Raw genomic sequence first — 19,538 nt, 5'->3', positions numbered from 1 at the left:
CATCAGGTAACTGAGGAAATTAAATTACCAAACTGCAAATAATTACTTAAATACAACACCGCTAGTTCATTTGCAAATACTATATTACTTTGCACAAATTGAAATGTGTCTTTTATTTTAATTTTAGAAAAGACAGTAATTTTAAAAACTCACTCAGTTTACCAGAAACATTTTCATATTGTGGATGATTTTTGATAAAAATATACACAAGCAGAACAGTTCATTATTTATCATTCTTTACCATTTTTGTTGTTCTTCCCTTATGGAGTTCTACCAAACCCTTCACAAGACTGTATAAAAGGAGCATTAAATCAACTACACAATTAGTGGCTGTTTCTACTAGATATTCCTGATCAGAATGTCAGTGTGCCATTAATTTTTTTTTCCAATATTGCATGAGAACAATATATTCAATTTTTTTACTTCTTTGTAAGCTCCATTTCCTATACCAACGAAGAAGCCAACATACCCGTTTTGTCTGTTCTAGTTGCTCAGACAGATCTTCTACAACCTGGGAATGTTTTTGTCTCATTTCCTGGATCTGCAGTTCATGGGTTTTTGCGTCCTCTTCCAAATTTCTCCTCATCTGGTTCACCTCTTGCTCACGCTTTGCTCTTTAATTATAACAATGGAGAAAGGGGAGAACAGACAAAGAAAGTTCAAGTGCCATGCATAGTGAAAAATAAAGATGAGTCCATTTGTACAGAATCACAGGATTGTCATGGCGCAAAATTAGGCCATTTAGCCCATCTTGTCTGCCCCAGGATAACTAGTTTACAATATCAAGAGATACGAAATGCAATCCAGTATGCAAATTAACTCAACTGAAGGAAAGAGTCCCACTTTGAATTTTTTGACGAGGCAACTAAAGTAGTGGACATGAGAATGCCTAAAGATGTTATTTATATGGCCTGCCACAGGCATTTGATAAAACTTCTCAGTGGCAGTAAGCCATTGTGATGCCCATGGAAGTGAAGACAAACTATTGAGTAGGAAGCTGTTCAACTGGGGGGCACAGAATAGGGACAAAGAGAGAGCACATATTTTAATTTGCCAATGTGATTAGTAGCATCCAAAGTATGTTGGGACCTCAGCTACAAACAGCCGATTTAGATGTTGGGTTAGAAAGCCATAATTTAAATTTGTTAAATATGCAAAGATATAAAAGCAGTGTTAAGTGTAGATGGAAGCATGGAATTTCAAAGAGACGTATAGATTAAGTGAAAGGTAAATATGTAGCAAATGGATTGAAGTGTGGACAGATCAGGTCATTTGTATTGGACCTAAAATGAATGGAACCAAGTACTTCAGAAATATGATAGTTAGAAAAAAATGGAGATCCAAAGAGCTTTGTGTTTCAGACACAGTTCATTGAACTTTCATGAGTAGATACAGACAATAATTTAAAAAGCTAATTGGATGATGGCTTTTATGTCTAGAAGAACAGAATACAAGTGGTAGGAGTCATGCTTCAGCTATACAAGGCCTGATTACACCATCCTTGCGAGCAATTCTGAACATTCCTTAAGGAGGGTATACTGGCCTTAAACAAAGTTCAGTATAGGTTAACCAGACTATCTCAACTCCAACCAGTTAAACTAACTAGAACTGCATTTCCTGGAATTTAGAAGGCTATTGGATGAACAAAAAGACTTCAGTCAAATCAAAGACATTAGGTGGAAAAGATGCCCCACTGGGAAATCAAGACACATCATTTCAGACCAATTTTAACCAGCGCAACAAAGTGAGTAAAGCATTATTGGAGGCTGTCTTCAAAGTGAAATGGTTCTGCCTATCCCAAAGAACATAATGGATCCCAAGTCATAATGTTAAGTGGCAGTCAAGTGTTCGGGTGTCTTGGCCAATATTTCTCCCTCTGCGAACACCAGCAAAAAATATATTTACTGTTTATTAATATCAGTGGGATTAGCTGTCAAATGCAGTCCCTTTCTTTTAAGTACACAGTCCCTTTAAATATTTTTGTATGATGGCGCACATTTTACATTAGTTTACTCTCCTCATTTTTGAGAGCACACTGCTAGTTGAGCCATCTGAATCACTTTTGGACAAAGTAGTCTCCAAATGCTGAGAAGGCTCTGCCAAACAAAACAAGAAATAACACCAGTAGAGACAGTGATTTGAACTTGAATTTTAAACACAAAAATGTAGCCATTGCATTTCCAATGTTACCGAAGTTCTTGCTGGGCAGCTGTTGAATCAAGTGTATCTTCCAGTTCTGTTTTCAAAGCCTCCAACTCCTCACCAAGGTCTCGTTTCTGTTTATCAGCCTTAGTTCTGGCCATTTTCTCAGATTCCAGATCTTCCTGCAGCTCACTAATATGAGATTCCAGTTCACGGATTTTCTTCAGAGCAACATTTTTTTGTGAACATTCTTCGTCTGTTCTGTAGAAGATATAAAGAACCAGTTCAATACAAAAAAAAACTTAGTTTAATGTTGTAGATGTTATCCTGGACTGGTCAGCAGTGTCTGGCAGTTGCTCAGGCTAAAAGGTAGGAAGCTGAAATGAAACTCCCACTACGTTGCTTCTTCATCCAAAACAAGTAGGCCTGCAGCAACCAAAGGGCAAGATTGCTTACCAAGTTACATATTTTTTATTCTGAGTAGAGGAAAACGTACACAACACTTTTTTCCACAAAAGCTTTTGTTGCCAGACAAGAAATTCTCAGATAGGGAACAAAACCTATCTTCTCCAACCACACTGCAATTTTTACCTGGCTAATGCAGCCTGAAGTTCCTCCTCTTTCTTAGCCAACTGTGCTTTGAGCTCTGCAATTTGTTGCTGTAGTTCAGCAATCTGGTCATGTAAATCAGATGAGTCTCCCTCCAATTTACGGCGATTCTTCTCCAATTCCTGTCGTTGTTTCTCTTCCCTCCTCAGACGATCTGTTGGAAAATATATAAATGTATTGTTTTGCTTGTTATACCCTCAAAACCAACTGAGGCGTCAAATCAGAGACCCTGTTCAGAGCTGAAACAGGGTACAGTGCACAAGTGATTTTCTAGTGGACCAAAATTGGAGATATGAACCCAACATAACAAGCCATGCTACGAATCTACCCCTTCAAAAAGGAAGAATAGTTTTGTTTCACATGCAGGCTGAAAACGAGGAAGATTCCCAGCCCAAGGACAGTTTGAATGATTAGTAAACGTGGCACTCAAACTCAATTTTCATAGAGATGGATAGTCCTGAAAATGCTTTAAGTTAATTTATTACAGAATGAATGCATCACTGGTTAAGCCAGCATTTATTGCCCATCCCTAATCGTGTTTGAGAAGGTGGTGATGAGTGCCTTCTTGGACCTCAGTCCCTGAGGTCAAGGTTCACCCACAGCGCTGCTAGAGAGGGAGTTCCAGGATTTTGATCCTGAATACATCTTTGTGGTGAAAACTGCAGCAAACTCTGAAAGACAGATTGCTTAATAGCTTCTCGCCCTAATCAGGAAGTACAATTGACAGTCGACAAAACACCAAACTTTCCACTAATCCTATCCTAGACTGTTTCACTTCCAAACAAAGGTGCATCTTTAAAGCACCAGCTATTTGAGACTTAGTGCTTCAATAAGTTGTTCATTTTGGAAGGGAGAAGAAAAAACAATATTATTTAAATCAAGACAAATTGCAGTAAGCTGCAACACAAAGGGACTTGGGGGTACTTACACACGAAACACAGTCTGCATGCAGATGCAGCAGGAAATTGGGAAGGCTAACAAAGGAGGGACATGGAGTTGGGGGTAGGGTGTTAGCGTGGATAGAGGATTGGTTGTCAAATAGGAGGCAGAGAGTGGGGGTCAACGGGTGCTATTCGGATTGGCGGATGGTGACTAGTGGAGTGCCCCAGGGGTCGGTGCTGGGGCCTCAGCTTTTTACCATTTATATAGATGATCTGGAGGAGGGAACCGAGTGTCGAAATTTGCTGATGACACCAAGATTGGGGGAATGGCAAATTGTACGGAGGGTGGGGAGAGTCTGCAGAAGGATCTAGATAGGCTGGGCGAATGGGCCAGGAAATGGCAAATGGAATTTAATGTTGGCAAGTGCGAGGTGGTCCACTTTGGTAGGAATAATGGTAGGAAGGACTATTACTTACGGGGTGAAAAACTGCAGCAGGCGGCGGTGCAGAGGGACCTCGGGGTCCTTGTGCATGAGTCGCAAAAACCCAGCTTGCAGGTGGTCAGGAAGGCGAATGGGATGCTGGCCTTCATAGCGAAGGGGATTGAATATAAAAGTAGGGAGGTCTTGCTGCGGCTGTATAGGGCATTAGTGAGGCCGCAGCTGGAGTACTGTGTGCAGTTTTGGGCGCCGCACCTGCGCAAAGATATTTTGGCCTTGGAGGGAGTGCAGAGGAGGTTTACTAGGCTGATACCGGAGTTGAGGGGGTTGAGCTATGAGGAGAGGCTGAATAAACTAGGCTTGTACTCGTTAGAGTTTAGAAGAATGAGGGGAGATCTCATTGAGATGTATAAGATGATGAATGGGATGGATAGGATAGAGGTGGAGAGACTCTTCCCGCTCAAAAAAGACAGTAGGACTAGGGGGCACAGCCTCAAGATAAAGGGGGGGGGGCGGTTTAGAACGGAGTTGAGGAGGAACTTCTTCACTCAAAGGGTGGTGAATCTCTGCCCGTTGAAGTGGTGGAGGCTGCCTCGCTAAATATTTTTAAGACGCGGGTTGATGGGTTTTTGATAAGAGAGGGGATTAAGGATTATGGGGAGAGGGCGGGAAGGTGGAACTGAGCCGCGACAGATCAGCCATGATCTTATTGAATGGCGGGGCAGGCTCGAAGGGCTAGTTGGCCTACTCCTGCTCCTATTTCTTATGTTCTTATGTTATGTTTCAAAGGGGTTGGGGTATAAGAGTAGGGAAGTCTTGTTGCAACTATACAAGATAGTGGCGGGACCAGATCTGGAGTAAGCAGTTTTGGTCCCCTCATTAAAGGAAAGATAGTATTTCATTGGAGGCAGCTCAAGGATGATTCCCAGTATGGAGGGACTGTCCTATGAGCAAAGGTTAAACAGGCTCAGAGCTTACATTTGGGAAAAATGAAGGGATGTAATTGAAACATGTAGAATCCTTGAGGGCTTGACAGGGGAATGCTGATAGGATGATTCCTTGTCTAACTGACAGTCCTGTGAATTTATTCTTCCACATTTCGAAAGAAAAGTAAAATGTTATGGTCTTTTGAGCCAGGTGTTCCATTCTGAGATCTTCCCGTCCAGCGGTATCCAACTGGGGATCATACCAAAGCTGTCAGATCGTCATAAAATGCTCAACTGATTCACAAATGCCTTTTCGGGAAAGATACCTGTCTTCATTAGGTCTGGCCTATATGCAACTCCAGTTCCGTAACAGTGGTTGACTTCTAAATACCCTCTAAAATGCTGAAGTAAATTATTTGTTCTAAAATTTCCACGCAACACAATTAGGGACAACAAATAAATGGCATCCTTACTCATATCCTGAGAAACATATAAATAAAAGCTGATATTCTAGATGGAACTCAGTGAAACTCTTCTTAGAGAGTGTATCAGAGCTCAAGTATCATTTTAAGCTGAGGGCTGAATGCAACGCACCTAAATGCGGTTAAGATTAACTATGACGAGCATTATGATTCATGAAACTGAACAATTAAGACTGCAAAAGCAAGTTTATAAATTAGTTAATACATCAATGTACAATTTTGATGCAGGTAAACATTTTACTCATGGTACTTCCTTACCTTCAAGATCTGTAATCATGGTCTCATGTTTAGTCTTTAGCTTGGAAAGACTTTTGGACTTCTCCTCTTCTTCTGCAAGGTTAGTCGTAAACTCTGCTACTCTCTCCTCCATAAGTTTCTTTTCCTATGGATCCATATGCACACAGGGTATATAAAATAGATTAGTATACTGAAATAATGGAATTGATTGCAAGGAATTCTTAACTTCTTTTCAAAATTTGGAATGAATTATATGCTGTATATAAAGACTTGTTGAAAGCAATTGTTAACCTTTAGGAGTTTACTGTTCTGGTCTTCCAGTAGAAAGATTTCATCACCCATTGTCTTCATCTTAGAATCAACAGCACCCTTTTCCAGTTGCAACCTTTGTCGAGTTGCCTCTTCTTCTTCCAGCTGTTCCTCCAGTTCCTGAAAATGCAGAAGTCAAATTGGACCATCAGCATGGCTTATTTCTTAATAAGATCTTCCCTTAACTTGGGGGCATTCAAATATTTTCTTCGTCACCACTCAATTGCAAGAATAAACTGCAACTCTGTTACAGATGCATCCCACCAGACATGCCAAGTGCCAACTCAAACCTTTTATATCAACATTTGTCATCAATTAAAACACTGCTACAGTTTTATAAGGATATCCTCCTCTGCTTCCTAACTTCCTCCAAGTGCTTCAGTTCCTACAGGCAGGACGATGTATTAAAATTCAACTGTTCGTTCCCATTAATATTCAAGTGAATACCAAATGATGCATCTATCAGAACAGTCAGGCCATAGCCTGACTTGGTCACTCCTAAAATACCATACATTTGTTTAGCTTTTAAAGAATCTTATGCTATAAAGATTTTAGCTAAGAAAACTGAAATATTTCGTAAGTTACTCATGAACTCTCCTACAGGTCAAATACTTTCCCATTAAAGCATTACTCAGTATAACAGACATTTTATTTTCTTGCAATCAAGTAGCTCTCAGGTTGTTAACTTGGAGTTCAAACACTTTCGTGACATCAACTGAAGCATTAGTTTCAGAATGAGAAGTGATACAGTAAAGAACTACAGTCTTTGACCTTTCCAGCCTATCGCCTCTCAATCAAACTCTTACCACCCGGCTTCACATGCTAATCCCCATTTAGAACTGCAAGCAGAGGTGTCAAGGAGTGTGTCTGGTGCCTCAAAACTAGATAGCTCTAGGCATGTGGGTCTTGTCAGCCTTGGTTGTTAGTGTACCCAGAGGGAAAAAAAAAAATCTGCTTTTAAACCCTCAGGCACAGGCCAAATAGTAAAGCCTTTGTCAGCTGACAGTGTGGGAGAAAGACAGGAAGGGTAATGTAGAAAGGGCAAGTGAGACTCTCCAATTTATTTAACGGCTCATCTGGGAAAAAGGACAACTCCAAAATTAAGCTTTTAGCTGCTGCACTTGTGGCAAACATTGCATCAATGCAGCATTTCGTGCCTTGGAGTGAGAGACTGCACAAACCTCATCCACTTACATATGTTCAAGTGTAGATTGCTTCGCAAACATCAATCAACACCTCAAATTTGCTGAACACGTATCCATTGAAACTATCATTAGTGATAAGCTAGGAAGCAAAACTGATTTAAACTAAAGCTGGAAACTGTCAAAGTTATGGAACTTGATTCTGCCTTTACATAGATGGCTCTTCTCTCGATGAATAGTGGGCTTGTGGAGCAGCTACCAGCTTGTGTACTGTACACCAATTCACTAACATAATTTGAGAGAGAACTGGATCAGTCAGGAATCACCTTTGACAAAAGACAGGCACTGTTAAAAAAAAATCAAAGAGTAATGCCCTGGACTAGTCTTCATTACCCAAAGTGATCAGATGAATTTTATAGAATTTTCCCCCCCAACTGACCTGGGAATGTTGCCTTCCTGAAGAAATGATATGGCTCCTCGGTGGGATGTATGCATTGTGATGCACATTAACATGAAACAACCTGATCAACCAGTAAATTTTTATCTTGATCAATTTTTGTATGTTCATATTTACAATTCAACCAGTAAAGAGATTGAACATCAAGAACTGTTGCAGTGTCAGCTTCTATAACAAGCTCATAATTCAATCAAGTTCCTAGCAACCCTTTTATTTATTTTATTGGTCACAAGGCGGTTTACGCTAACACTGCAATGAAGTTACTGTGAAAAATCCCCTAGTCGCCACACTCTGGGTACACTGAGGGAGAATTTAACATCGTCAATGCACCTAACTAGCATGTCTTTCAGACCGTGGGAGAAAACCAAAGCACCCAGAGGAAACCTGCGGAGACACAGGGAGAAAATGCAGACTTCACACAGACAGTGATCCAAGCCAGAAATCAAACTTGGGTGGGTCCCTGGTGCTGTGAGGTAGCAGTGCTAACCACTGTGCCACCCTCAACTGACTAACAAATTGAGTGCTTGCTTTGACAACAGCTCCTAGTTAACTCCCATTATCAACCAAAAAAATCTCAGAGCGTACAAACAATGCAAGATAGAGTGGTTTGACATCTGCACTGCACAAACCCTCACTCCAAAATATCCAACATTTTCTAAGATGATTGGGGGAAACGTCTTGACATTTCATCCTCAAATTTTCCAAGAGTTGGAAGGAGCAGGGAATTCAACGCAGTAATTCTACCATCCCAGTTTACAGCAGCATACACCAACTTTACCTGGATATTTTGTTGCATTTTCTTCTTTTCTGTCATTAGGTGCTGACAGCGTTCTTCCTCCTCTTCCACTCGCGCTTCCAGATCATGCAAGATCTCCTCTAGTTCCTGCTTCTTGGCTGCAAGTCGTGCCCTCATCTCCTCAGCCTCTGCACAGAGCTCAGTCTCAGCCTGTAGCTGCTCCTGCAGAGCCGACTTCTCAATCAGCAACTGCAAGACAATTGGCAAGTTGATATCAATAAGTTAAAATTCCAGACCAGTATCTCCAATTAGAAGAAACCTATTCCCATGAACTTAAAATAAAGGAATTTTTGGGGATGAATAGATATTTGGAAGCTGGAAATATGCTTTGACAAAATATTATTTTTGACAGCATGCAGACTTCTTAGATTTCTCCAGTCAGATTAACTAGAAGTATCCCCAGTGAAAACGGAGATGAAATTTCAAACCTACCAAGAACCACTCAATTGGGATCATTTGCAAATTTGGTGTTAAATGTTTTTAATCCCTAGGGTTAGCTAATTCTGGATCATCTCTCAGACTGGTTTTGATCAATCCTCCTCAAATTCAAACTTTGAGAGTGTCTATGGATAGTGCGGAACAAAGGTTACGTGGGCTGCTGAGCTATTAAGGACCTTCGAACATGCACTCCCTTTTTACACTTTCCAAACCCTTCAAAATTATCCCAATTAGCAATAACTTATCACCAAACTGATACATTTCTAATCATCTTAACCCATATAGGATGAATGGACTGCACATGTTTAGCAGGCAAAAGGGACACATTTAACATTCAAATTCTAATGATCAACTGGAGATCATAAGGGATAACTTTTGAACATAACACTTCCAGTGTATTGGGCATAACTCTTAGATTAGAAGGACTATTACTTACGTGGCGAAAAACTGCAGCAGGCGACGGTGCAGAGGGACCTCGGGGTCCTTGTGCATGAGTCGCAAAAACCCAGCTTGCAGGTGCAGCAGGTGGTCAGGAAGGCGAATGGGATGCTGGCCTTCATAGCGAAGGGGATTGAATATAAAAGTAGGGAGGTCTTGCTGCAGCTGTATAGGGCATTGGTGAGGCCGCAGCTGGAGTACTGTGTGCAGTTTTGGGCGCCGCACCTGCGCAAGGATATTTTGGCCCTGGAGGGAGTGCAGAGGAGGTTTACTAGGCTGATACCGGAGTTGAGGGGATTGAGCTATGAGGAGAGGCTGAATAAACTAGGCTTGTACTCGTTAGAGTTTAGAAGAATGAGGGGAGATCTCATTGAGACGTATAAGATGATGAATGGGATGGATAGGATAGAGGTGGAGAGACTCTTCCCGCTCAAAAAAGACAGTAGGACTAGGGGGCACAGCCTCAAGATAAAGAGGAGGCGGTTTAGAACAGAGTTGAGGAGGAACTTCTTCACTCAAAGGGTGGTGAATCTCTGGAATTCTCTGCCCGTTGAAGTGGTGGAGGCTGCCTCGCTAAATATTTTTAAGAAGCGGGTTGATGGGTTCTTGATAAGAGAGGGGATTAAGGGTTATGGGGAGAGGGCGGGAAAGTGGAACTGAGCTACAACAGATCAGCCATGATCTTATTGAATGGCGGGGCAGGCTCGAAGGGCTAGATGGCCTACTCCTGCTCCTATTTCTTATGTTCTTATGTTCTTATAACAGCATTTGAAGAAACTCATGCGACACGGTCAAAAAATGTTCAAGGGAAAGCACATCATTGATTCAATCTCAAGAAGCAAAGAAGATACATATATCACAACAGATGTGATATTTGGCATCCCATTAATAGAAAGTATTTTACATACTTGAACATTCCCTTTTCGGGTGCAATTAAACCCGGGCAGAAAACGGCCCTATCTCCCTCCAGTGAAATTAGTGCTCTCCAAGTGATATAACAAGGGTGCTGTCACTCATCAGCTAGTGTGTCACCATTAGAAAATGCAACTATTATAGGACATAAAGGAACATGAACGCAGTCTTAAATGAAGCATTCACCTGGGTCTGTTGCTCCTCCAGTTCAGACAATCTATGCTCTGCTTGCAACTGTTTCTCCTTGGTTTTCAGCAATTCATCCTCCTTGGCAATCATTTCCTCCTCCTGTCGACTAACTTGTAGCAAAGGCTTCACCTATGTACATTAATCGGAGTGTTATCAGATAATTTCACAGAAAATTAATGCAAAAATGTTTGTCTACAAGGCATTAAAGGATGACAATGCAGGGTAATAAAACGCAGATTTTTCACAAAGCACATCTAGTTCAGTTGTGGCAAGACAGCAATTTTGCCCTTCTCTCTACATAACCCTTTCAAAATCCCTCAAAATTCTCAATGGAGCACTGTTAGTGACATTGGCCATTTTCCAGATATAATTGATGTGATTTCTGGATTGAAATGCTCAATTAAATGTTTAAGGAAACTAGTGGTTTCTAAGTTCAGGCATGAACTCTTTACTTTTATTATTCCTATTGCTCTATTTATAAAGAGAAATGACCCAAACGCTTACTTAACCACTGTATCCAATGTCCTGTCACCTCTTAAGGATTTGTATACATGGCACCAAGGTCTCTGTTCATCCATATTTTTCAAAATGGTGCCACTGAAAGTATGTTATCTTTCAAAGGAAATCCTCTGAAAATGCATCATTACACACTTCTCTGCACTGAACTCTAATTGACATGTTTCTGCCCATTTCATCACCCTGTCTAACTTCATCCACTACAACGCTATATTTCAATCATCCACAAATTTGATAATGCTGCTCCCCAAACCTGAGTCTAGTCATTTATAACAATCAAAAAGCGCAATGGGCCCAAAACTGACCCAATAGGGAGTGGAGAGAAACATTTCAAACTACTTGCCAGCCTGAAAGAAATATATCCACTGGTTACTTCCTGTCATTCAGCTAATTATGTATCCTTACAATCACATTCCCTTAATTCCATAAACTTGAGTGTCTCCAGTGTGGCACTTTGTGCATCCAGAAGTCCATAACGTTCACTGCATTACTTTAATCAACCTCCCTGTTAGCTCACTAACAAGACATGATTTTCCTTTAACAATTCAAGCTGGCTTTTTTTTCCCAAAGTAATTCATGCTTTATCAAAGCAAAGTTTATACTGCCTGTTAAGAGTTCCCAGCAACTTCCCAACACCAATGTTGGGCTGATTTTCTTGTAGTTTCCTTTTCATCCACACACACACACACCATTTTTGATTTGTGACATATCAATTCCCCAACCTGCATTACTCCTGCACCCAATGGGGATTGAAATTTGCGACAATATGCGTTTCTTTCAACATCCTAGGATGCATTCCATCTCAACCAGGTGACTTACCAAAATTTAGTAATATTAATCCTTCTAGTACATACTTCCTATTGATTTTCCTTTCCTAACTTCTACCTCTTTTACTGCAAACTTTCACATTTACTACTTTGTGAGAACAAAATACTGATATTTTAGCCATATCTTATGCCTCGACAAAAAGATTCCCCCAGGGTGTTAATAGCTTAAGTGCTTTCCTCAATTTACCACTTGCACTTTATAATATTTAATTGAACTCAAACTTTCACAAGAGGTTATTGCAGAAGGTAAGGGGGCATGGAGTTGGGGGTAGGGTGTTAGCATGGATAGAGGACTGGTTGTCAAATAGGAGGCAGAGAGTTGGGGTCAATGGGTGCTATTCGGATTGGCAGATAGTGACTAGTGGAGTGCCCCAGGGGTCGGTGCTGGGGCCTCAGCTATTTACCATTTATATAGATGATCTGGAGGAGGGAACCGACTGTAGGATGTCGAAATTTGCTGATGACACCAAAATTGGTGGAAAGGCAAATTGTGCGGAGGGTGGGGAGAGTCTACTGAAGGATCTAGATAGGCTGGGCGAATGGGCCAGGAAATGGCAGATGGAATTTAATGTTGGCAAGTGCGAGGTGGTCCACTTTGGTAGGAATAATGGTAGGAAGGATTATTACTTACGTGGAGAAAAACTGCAGCAGGCGACGGTGCAGAGGGACCTCAGGGTCCTTGTGCATGAGTTGCAAAAACCCAGCTTGCAGGTGCAGCAGGTGGTCAGGAAGGCGAATGGGATGCTGGCCTTCATCGCGAGGGGGATTGAATATAAAAGTAGGGAGGTCTTGCTGCGGCTGTATAGGGCATTGGTGAGGCCGCAGCTGGAGTACTGTGTGCAGTTTTGGGCGCCGTACTTACGCAAGGATATTTTGGCCTTGGAGGGAGTGCAGAGGAGGTTTACTAGGCTGATACCGGAGTTGAGGGGGTTGAGCTATGAGGAGAGGCTGAATAAACTAGGCTTGTACTCGTTAGAGTTTAGAAGAATGAGGGGGGATCTCATTGAGACATATAAGATGATGAATGGGATGGATAGGATAGAGGTGGAGAGACTCTTCCCGCTCAGAAAGGATAGTAGGACTAGGGGGCACAGCCTCAAGATAAAGGGGGGGCGGTTTAGAACGGAGTTGAGGAGGAACTTCTTCACTCAAAGGGTGGTGAATCTCTGGAATTCTCTGCCCGTTGAAGTGGTGGAGGCTACCTCGCTAAATATTTTTAAGACGCGGGTTGATGGGTTTTTGATAAGAGAGGGGATTAAGGGTTATGGGGAGAGGGCGGGAATGTGGAACTGAGCCAAGACAGATCAGCCATGATCTTATTGAATGGCGGGGCAGGCTCGAAGGGCTAGTTGGCCTACTCCTGCTCCTATTTCTTATGTTCTTTTTAATTCATTCGTGGGATATGGGTGTTGCTGGCTGGCCAGCATTTATTGCCCATCCCTAGTTGCCCTTGGAGGACAGTTGAGAGTCACATTGTTGTGGATCTGGAGTCACATGTAGGTCAGGCCAGGTAAGGACAATAGATTTCCTTCCCTTAGGGACATTAGCAAACCAGATGGATTTTTCTGACAATTGATGGTATTCCAGATTTCTTTATTGAATTCAAATTCCACCATCTGGCTTGGCAGGATTCAAACCCAGGTCCCCCAGAGCATTAGCTGAGTTTTTGGTTTAATAGTCTAGTGATAATATCATAGGCCATCGCCTCCCCCAAATTGTAATGTTGCCTGCTAATCTTTGCTCAACTTCCATCTGTCTTTTGCAGTAACTTTTACAATTCTTTCCAATACTCTGCTTGTTAACTAAACATTGTATCCTCACTCTTTCTCTTTCCAGAATTATGATAAATTCCCCTTGTTCTCACTTCTTATTCCACTTGTTCCCTCTTCAGCATCTTAGTCCACTTTTCCATCATTTGCTTCCCTGCAACATCAAGTGCAGAAAATGCAACGCTTGCTCTTTTGCCACCTCCCTTTCCACCATGCAGAACACCAATTCCACTGTCCAATTCCACTATCACAGCAGGCAGTCTATTCCACACCCCAACCGCTCTGAGTAAAGAATCTACCTTGGACATCCCTCCTATATCTCCCACCATGATTCTTATAGTTATGCCCCCCAGTAACAGCTACATCCACCCGAGGAAATAGTCTCTGCACAACCACTATCAATCCCTCTCATCATCATATAAACCTCTAAGTCACCTCTCACCCTCCTCCGCTCCAAAGAGAAGCCCCAGCTCCCTCAACCTTTCCTCATAAGACCTACCCTCCAAACCAGGCAGCATCCTGATAAATCTCCTCTGCATTCTCTCCAATGCTTCCACATCCTTCTTATAATGTGACCAGAACTGAATACAATATTCCAAATGTGTTCTCACCAACTCCTCTAGTGGGGAGACCAAACAGATTAAATGATTGTTTTGCTAATACCTCTAGTCAGTCTTTCCATCATTTGCCATTTTAATTCTTTGCCCCATGCCAAACTTATGGCTTTGGTCTACTACACTGTTCCAATGAAACTCAATAGAAGTTTGAGGAACAGCAACTGATTTTCAATTAGGAATCTTGCAAACCCTTCATCTCAACATCAAAAATCTCATTTTAAAATTTCAAATCATAAACACCACTCAATTTTCAGACAGTGGATGCTGATAATAATTCTGCTGTTGCCACAGACGCATTGCGTTTCTTTACTTGTCCCATTACTATACCTTTTGTCTTCACCATTCACCTGTTTTGTCATTTAATCAATCTTGCTTTTTGCCCCATCAGAAGCCTACTCTTTCTTCTTTCCTCCCCATCTACTTTCTCTGCCCCTGTACCTGCCTAAAAATTGTTAATTCTCTACATTTCTCAAAGGTTATCAACCTGAAATATTAATGTTGCTTTTCTCCAGATCCAGCCACACTTGCAAATATTTCCAGTATTTTCTGTATATCTTTGAATACCTGCTGATTGAGAAAAAGTTGCAAGCTCCTTTTAAGACACAAGTTTTTCTAAGGAACGGGCATCATACTTGCCTTTGTGAACAGTCTCCACCACTGCCAGTTACGCAATTTGAGGTAAGCAGCACAGTTCCTCTGTATCACCTTCATGGCATTCAACTGCTGCTGGCGTCTGGCAAAAGCCCTGTAATACACTAATAGTTAGAATACTGTTCCCATCAGAGTAGCACACCACAGATCCTAAACTCTTAGAAGATTCAGTTGTAGGACACAAGTCTAGAAGCATGATTAAATTTAAACCAGAAGGAAACGCCATTAAAGATGATCAATGCACAATGTATGCATTAAAATGGGGAAACTGAAGGCAATCATGAAATGGGAGGGACCAGACATAGCAGGAATTAATGAAACTTTGCAGGGCAAGATACATTTAGAAAATAGAGGGGGAAAATGGGAAGGTGGAGCAGTTGTACTTATTCAGGATAAAATAATGGCAGTAGAAAAAAAATGTAGCAAGACAAAAACAGAATCCATTTGGATAGGGATTAAAATATAATAATGGATCAATCATGTTGATAGATGTAGTTTATAGACCATTGCAGTGGTAAGGAGGCAGAGAAGGATTTTGCCAACAAGTTTGTGAATTGATTGAAAAGAATCATCATGGGGAATTTCAACTACCCTGACGTTAATTAGACAGGAGGGGTAGGTAAAACGGATAAGGGAATGGATTTCCTAGAACGTGTACGAGGATCTTCTATATGACGAATTCACCTGACGAAGGGACTAACCCGAAAGCTTGTGAGTTTACTATCAAATAAATCGGTTGGACTAAAACCTGGTGTTGTCAGACTTCTTACTGTGTTTACCCCAGTCAAACGCCGGCATATCCACAAAGTGTATAGAACCAGAGGACTACATGAGAATAGAGATTAAAAAAGGTAGAAAACAATTAGGAAGGCAAAGAGGTACTATAGATTATCAAAGAATGTGAAGGAGAATTATAAAGTATTTTAGAATGACATCAACAAAAATTTTTTAAAAATGTGATGGAACTAGGACTAGTAAGAGATAGTTAGGATATTATCACAGGTAATGATAGAAAGATGGCAGAAATGTTAAATGATTATTTTGCTTTGGTATTAACAAGGGAGATACAACAGGTAGACATGCATTAAATGATGAGATGAGATTAAGTGTTTTTTTTAAATTACACAAAGGACAAAAAACCTGGCCCACATGAATTGTATCCAAGTATTTTAAATAAGCGAGGGAAGAGATAGAGGCATTACTACTTATTTAATAATCAGTCCATAAAAGATGCAGTGCCAGAGGATTGCCAAATAGCTAATGTGATTCCTATCTTTAAGGAGGGAAAACACAGAACATTTCCAGGGAATCAAACCAATAAGCTCAACACAAGGATAGGAAAAGTAATGCAATCCTCACTAAAAGGAAGAATACAAGAACATCTAGAAATGAGAAATACAATAATGAGAAGTCGGCAAGGATTGCAAAAAGGCAAAGTCTTACCTGACCAACTTTATTGAATGAGGTAAGAGAAAGTAGACATTGGTAATGCAGCAGGTATGATTTAACTTGACTTTCAAGAAGTCTTTGAAAAAGTGCCCTATAATAGGCTAATGAATAATAGAAGCCAGTGGACAAGTCACAGATTGAATTACTAGCTGGTTTCAAGACAAAACAGACTAGGAGTTAAGGATGGTTAATCAGAATGGTAGGAGGTGGGAAGAGATGTTCCACAAGGATTAACATTGAAGCCCACAATGCTGGATTCACAACTTTGAGTATTTAAACTTCAAAACAAAAATCACAATTTCTAATAGTAAATGATAACAAATTGAGAGGGACAATCGAAATGGAGGAGGACTGCAACAAATTGCAAGAAGATATAAATAATCTTGGAGAATGGGCAAATAATTAGCATGAGATTCAACATCAATAAATGAGTAGTAGTACATTTTGGTATAAAGAACAGAAAAGTCATTTATTACTTAGAAGGTGCAAGCCTAGGTGGGATAGAGGAATCAAGGGATCTCACATAAGTTGCGCCAAAGGTTAGTTAAACTATTAAAAAAGTCAAACACTTTTATTTCTCATTCATACATTTTGTGTTCCATCTGGAGGTAGGTCCTTGGCTTATGGCCTGATAAGAACATAAGAAATAGGAGCAGGAGTAGGCCATCTAGCCCTTTGAGCCTGCCCTGCCATTCAATAAGATCATGGCTGATCTGTCGTGGCTCAGTTCCACATTCCCGCCCTCTCCCCATACCCCTTAATCCCCTCGCTTATCAAAAACCCATCAACCTGCGTCTTAAAAATATTTAGCAGGGCAGCCTCCACCACCTCAACGGGCAGAGAGTTCCATAGATTCACCACCCTTTGAGTGAAGAAGTTCCTCCTCAACTCCGTTCTAAACCACCCCCCCTTTATCTTGAGGCTGTGCCCCCTAGTCCTACTGTCCTTTCTGAGCGGGAAGAGTCTCTCCACCTCTATCCTATCCATCCCATTCATCATCTTATACGTCTCAATGAGATCTCCCCTCATTCTTCTAAACTCTAACGAGTACAAGCCTAGTTTATTCAGCCTCTCCTCATAGTTCAACCCCCTCAACTCTGATATCAGCCTAGTAAACCTCCTCTGCACTCCCTCCAAGGCCAAAATATCCTTGTGTAAGTACGGCGCCCAAAACTGCACACAGTACTCCAGCTGCGGCCTCACCAATGCCCTATACAGCCGCAGCAAGACCTCCCTACTTTTATATTCAATCCCCCTCGCTATGAAGGCCAGCATCCCATTAGCCTTCCTGACCACCTGCAGGCTGGGTTTTTGCGACTCATGCACAAGGACCCCGAGGTCCCTCTGCACTGTCGCCTGCTGCAGTTTTTCGCCACGTAAGTAATAGTCCTTCCTACCATTATTCCTACCAAAGTGGACCACCTCGCACTTGCCAACATTAAATTCCATTTGCCATTTCCTGGCCCATTTGCCCAGCCTATGTAGATCCTTCTGCAGACTCTCCACACCCTCTGCGCAATTTGCCGTTCCACCAATCTTGGTGTCATCAGCAAATTTTGACACCATACACTCGGTTCCCTCCTCCAGATCATCTATATAAATGGTAAATAGCTGAGGCCCCAGCACCGACCCCTGGGGCACTCCACTAGTCACCAACCGCCAATCCGAATAGCACCCATTGACTCCCACTCTCTGCCTCCTATTTGACAACCAGTCCTCTATCCACGCTAACACCCTACCCCCAACTCCATGCCCCCTTACCTTCTGCAATAACCTCTTGTGAGATACCTTGTCAAACGCCTTCTGAAAATCAAGAAAGACCACATCCACCGGCTCTCCTCTATCCACCGCCCTAGACACATCCTCATAGAACTCCAATAAATTTGTCAGACACGACTTCGCCTTAACGAAACCATGCTGCGTCTGCTCTATCAAGCAATTCCCCTCAAGATGCCTCGCTATTTCCTCCTTGATGACGGATTCTAACATTTTACCTACAACAGATGTTAAACTAACCGGCCTATAATTCCCTGCCTTTTGCCTGGCACCCTTCTTAAACAACGGCATAACATTAGCCGCTTTCCAATCTTCCGGCACTTCCCCGGAATCCAGCGACGTTTGGAAAATAACCAAGGCATCCACTATCACCTCTGCCATTTCTTTCAGAACCCTCGGATGCATTCCATCCGGTCCTGGAGACTTGTCCACAATCAGTCCCTCCAGTCTGTCAAGCACCGCCTCTCTAGTAACAATAATGTCATTGAGACCCCCCAGTCCTACCACCTTTCCATTGCTAATGATGTTTCACCTGGAACCATTTTCTTGGCAGTTTTTATCACTGATAGTTTGCTATTGCCTCCTTGTCTTCCATTCTCAAGGGCAGGACAAGTCCCAAGTCTACCTTAGTGGGATGTAACCCACGCTGTTGGTATTATTCTGAATGACACATTAACCATCCAGCCAACTGAGCTAATCAAACCATGGAGCCAAGGAGCAGAAAGCGAAATCGTTGTGGGTAGAGATTAGGAACAGCAAAGGGAGGAAGACGCTGGTGGGTGTCGTCTATAGACCCCCGAATAATGATCTGGAGGTGGGGCGGGCTGTTAACGCGCAAATAAGTGCGGCATGCAGGAATGGGACAGCCGTAGTTATGGGGGATTTCAATCTACATATAGATTGGTCGACCCATGTTGGACGCGGTGGGCTCGAGGAGGAGTTCTTGGAATGCTGTCGGGATAGTTTCCTCAAACAGTGTGTGTTGGAGCCGACGAGGGAGCGAGCTATCCTGGATCTGGTGTTATGTAATGAGGCGGGTAGAATTAGGGACCTTGCAGTGAAGGATCCTCTTGGGGAGAGTGATCATTGTACGGTGGAGTTTCTGGTGCAGATGGAGGAGGACAAAGTGGGTTCCTGGATGCGCGTCCTTTGTTTGAACAAGGGGAGTACGGTAGGATGAGAGAAGAATTGGCGAATGTGGACTGGGGGAGCGCGTTGGAAGGTAGGTCTGCTGAGGAGCAGTGGAGGATCTTTAAGGAGATTTTTCTTGGTGCTCAGCAGAAATTTATTCCGATGGTCAAAAAGGACAGTAGGAGGAGAGGTAATAAGCCGTGGATAACGAAGGAGGTGAAGGAAAGTGTTAAGTTAAAAGCGGAGGTGTTTAGAGTAGCAAAGAGTCGTGGGCGAGAAGAGGATTAGGAGAGGTTTAAATGTCAACAAAGATTGACAAAGAAGATGATAAAGAAGGGTAGGAGAAACCATGAAGCTGGGCTTGCGCTTAATATAAAAAAGGATAGCAAGAGTTTTTGTAAATA

The 19,538-nt window shown here is 42.0% G+C and overlaps 1 protein-coding gene across 2 annotated transcripts in view; it reads right to left on the bottom strand.

Annotated features, from left to right (window-relative positions):
- The window catches only part of LOC145361797 (myosin-9-like), a 158,990-nt gene that overhangs the window by 20,906 nt on the left and 118,546 nt on the right, over positions 1 to 19,538 (bottom strand). For both annotated transcript variants that reach the window (XM_080217776.1, XM_080217777.1), the window contains 8 exons: positions 14,764 to 14,872; positions 10,396 to 10,527; positions 8,404 to 8,610; positions 6,009 to 6,146; positions 5,739 to 5,862; positions 2,734 to 2,905; positions 2,191 to 2,403; positions 470 to 614 (listed from right to left, as the gene is read on the bottom strand). In XM_080217776.1, coding sequence (XP_080073902.1) covers positions 470 to 614; positions 2,191 to 2,403; positions 2,734 to 2,905; positions 5,739 to 5,862; positions 6,009 to 6,146; positions 8,404 to 8,610; positions 10,396 to 10,527; positions 14,764 to 14,872 — 1,240 coding nt within the window. The remainder of the gene's footprint in view (positions 1 to 469; positions 615 to 2,190; positions 2,404 to 2,733; positions 2,906 to 5,738; positions 5,863 to 6,008; positions 6,147 to 8,403; positions 8,611 to 10,395; positions 10,528 to 14,763; positions 14,873 to 19,538) is intronic.

The sequence above is a fragment of the Carcharhinus amblyrhynchos genome, chromosome 35, assembly GCF_965287045.1.
Source record: "Carcharhinus amblyrhynchos chromosome 35, sCarAmb.v2.hapA, whole genome shotgun sequence".
Lineage (NCBI taxonomy): Eukaryota > Metazoa > Chordata > Chondrichthyes > Carcharhiniformes > Carcharhinidae > Carcharhinus > Carcharhinus amblyrhynchos.
The sequence above is the reverse complement of the archived record's forward strand: the minus strand, read 5'-3'. Positions and strand labels throughout refer to the sequence as shown.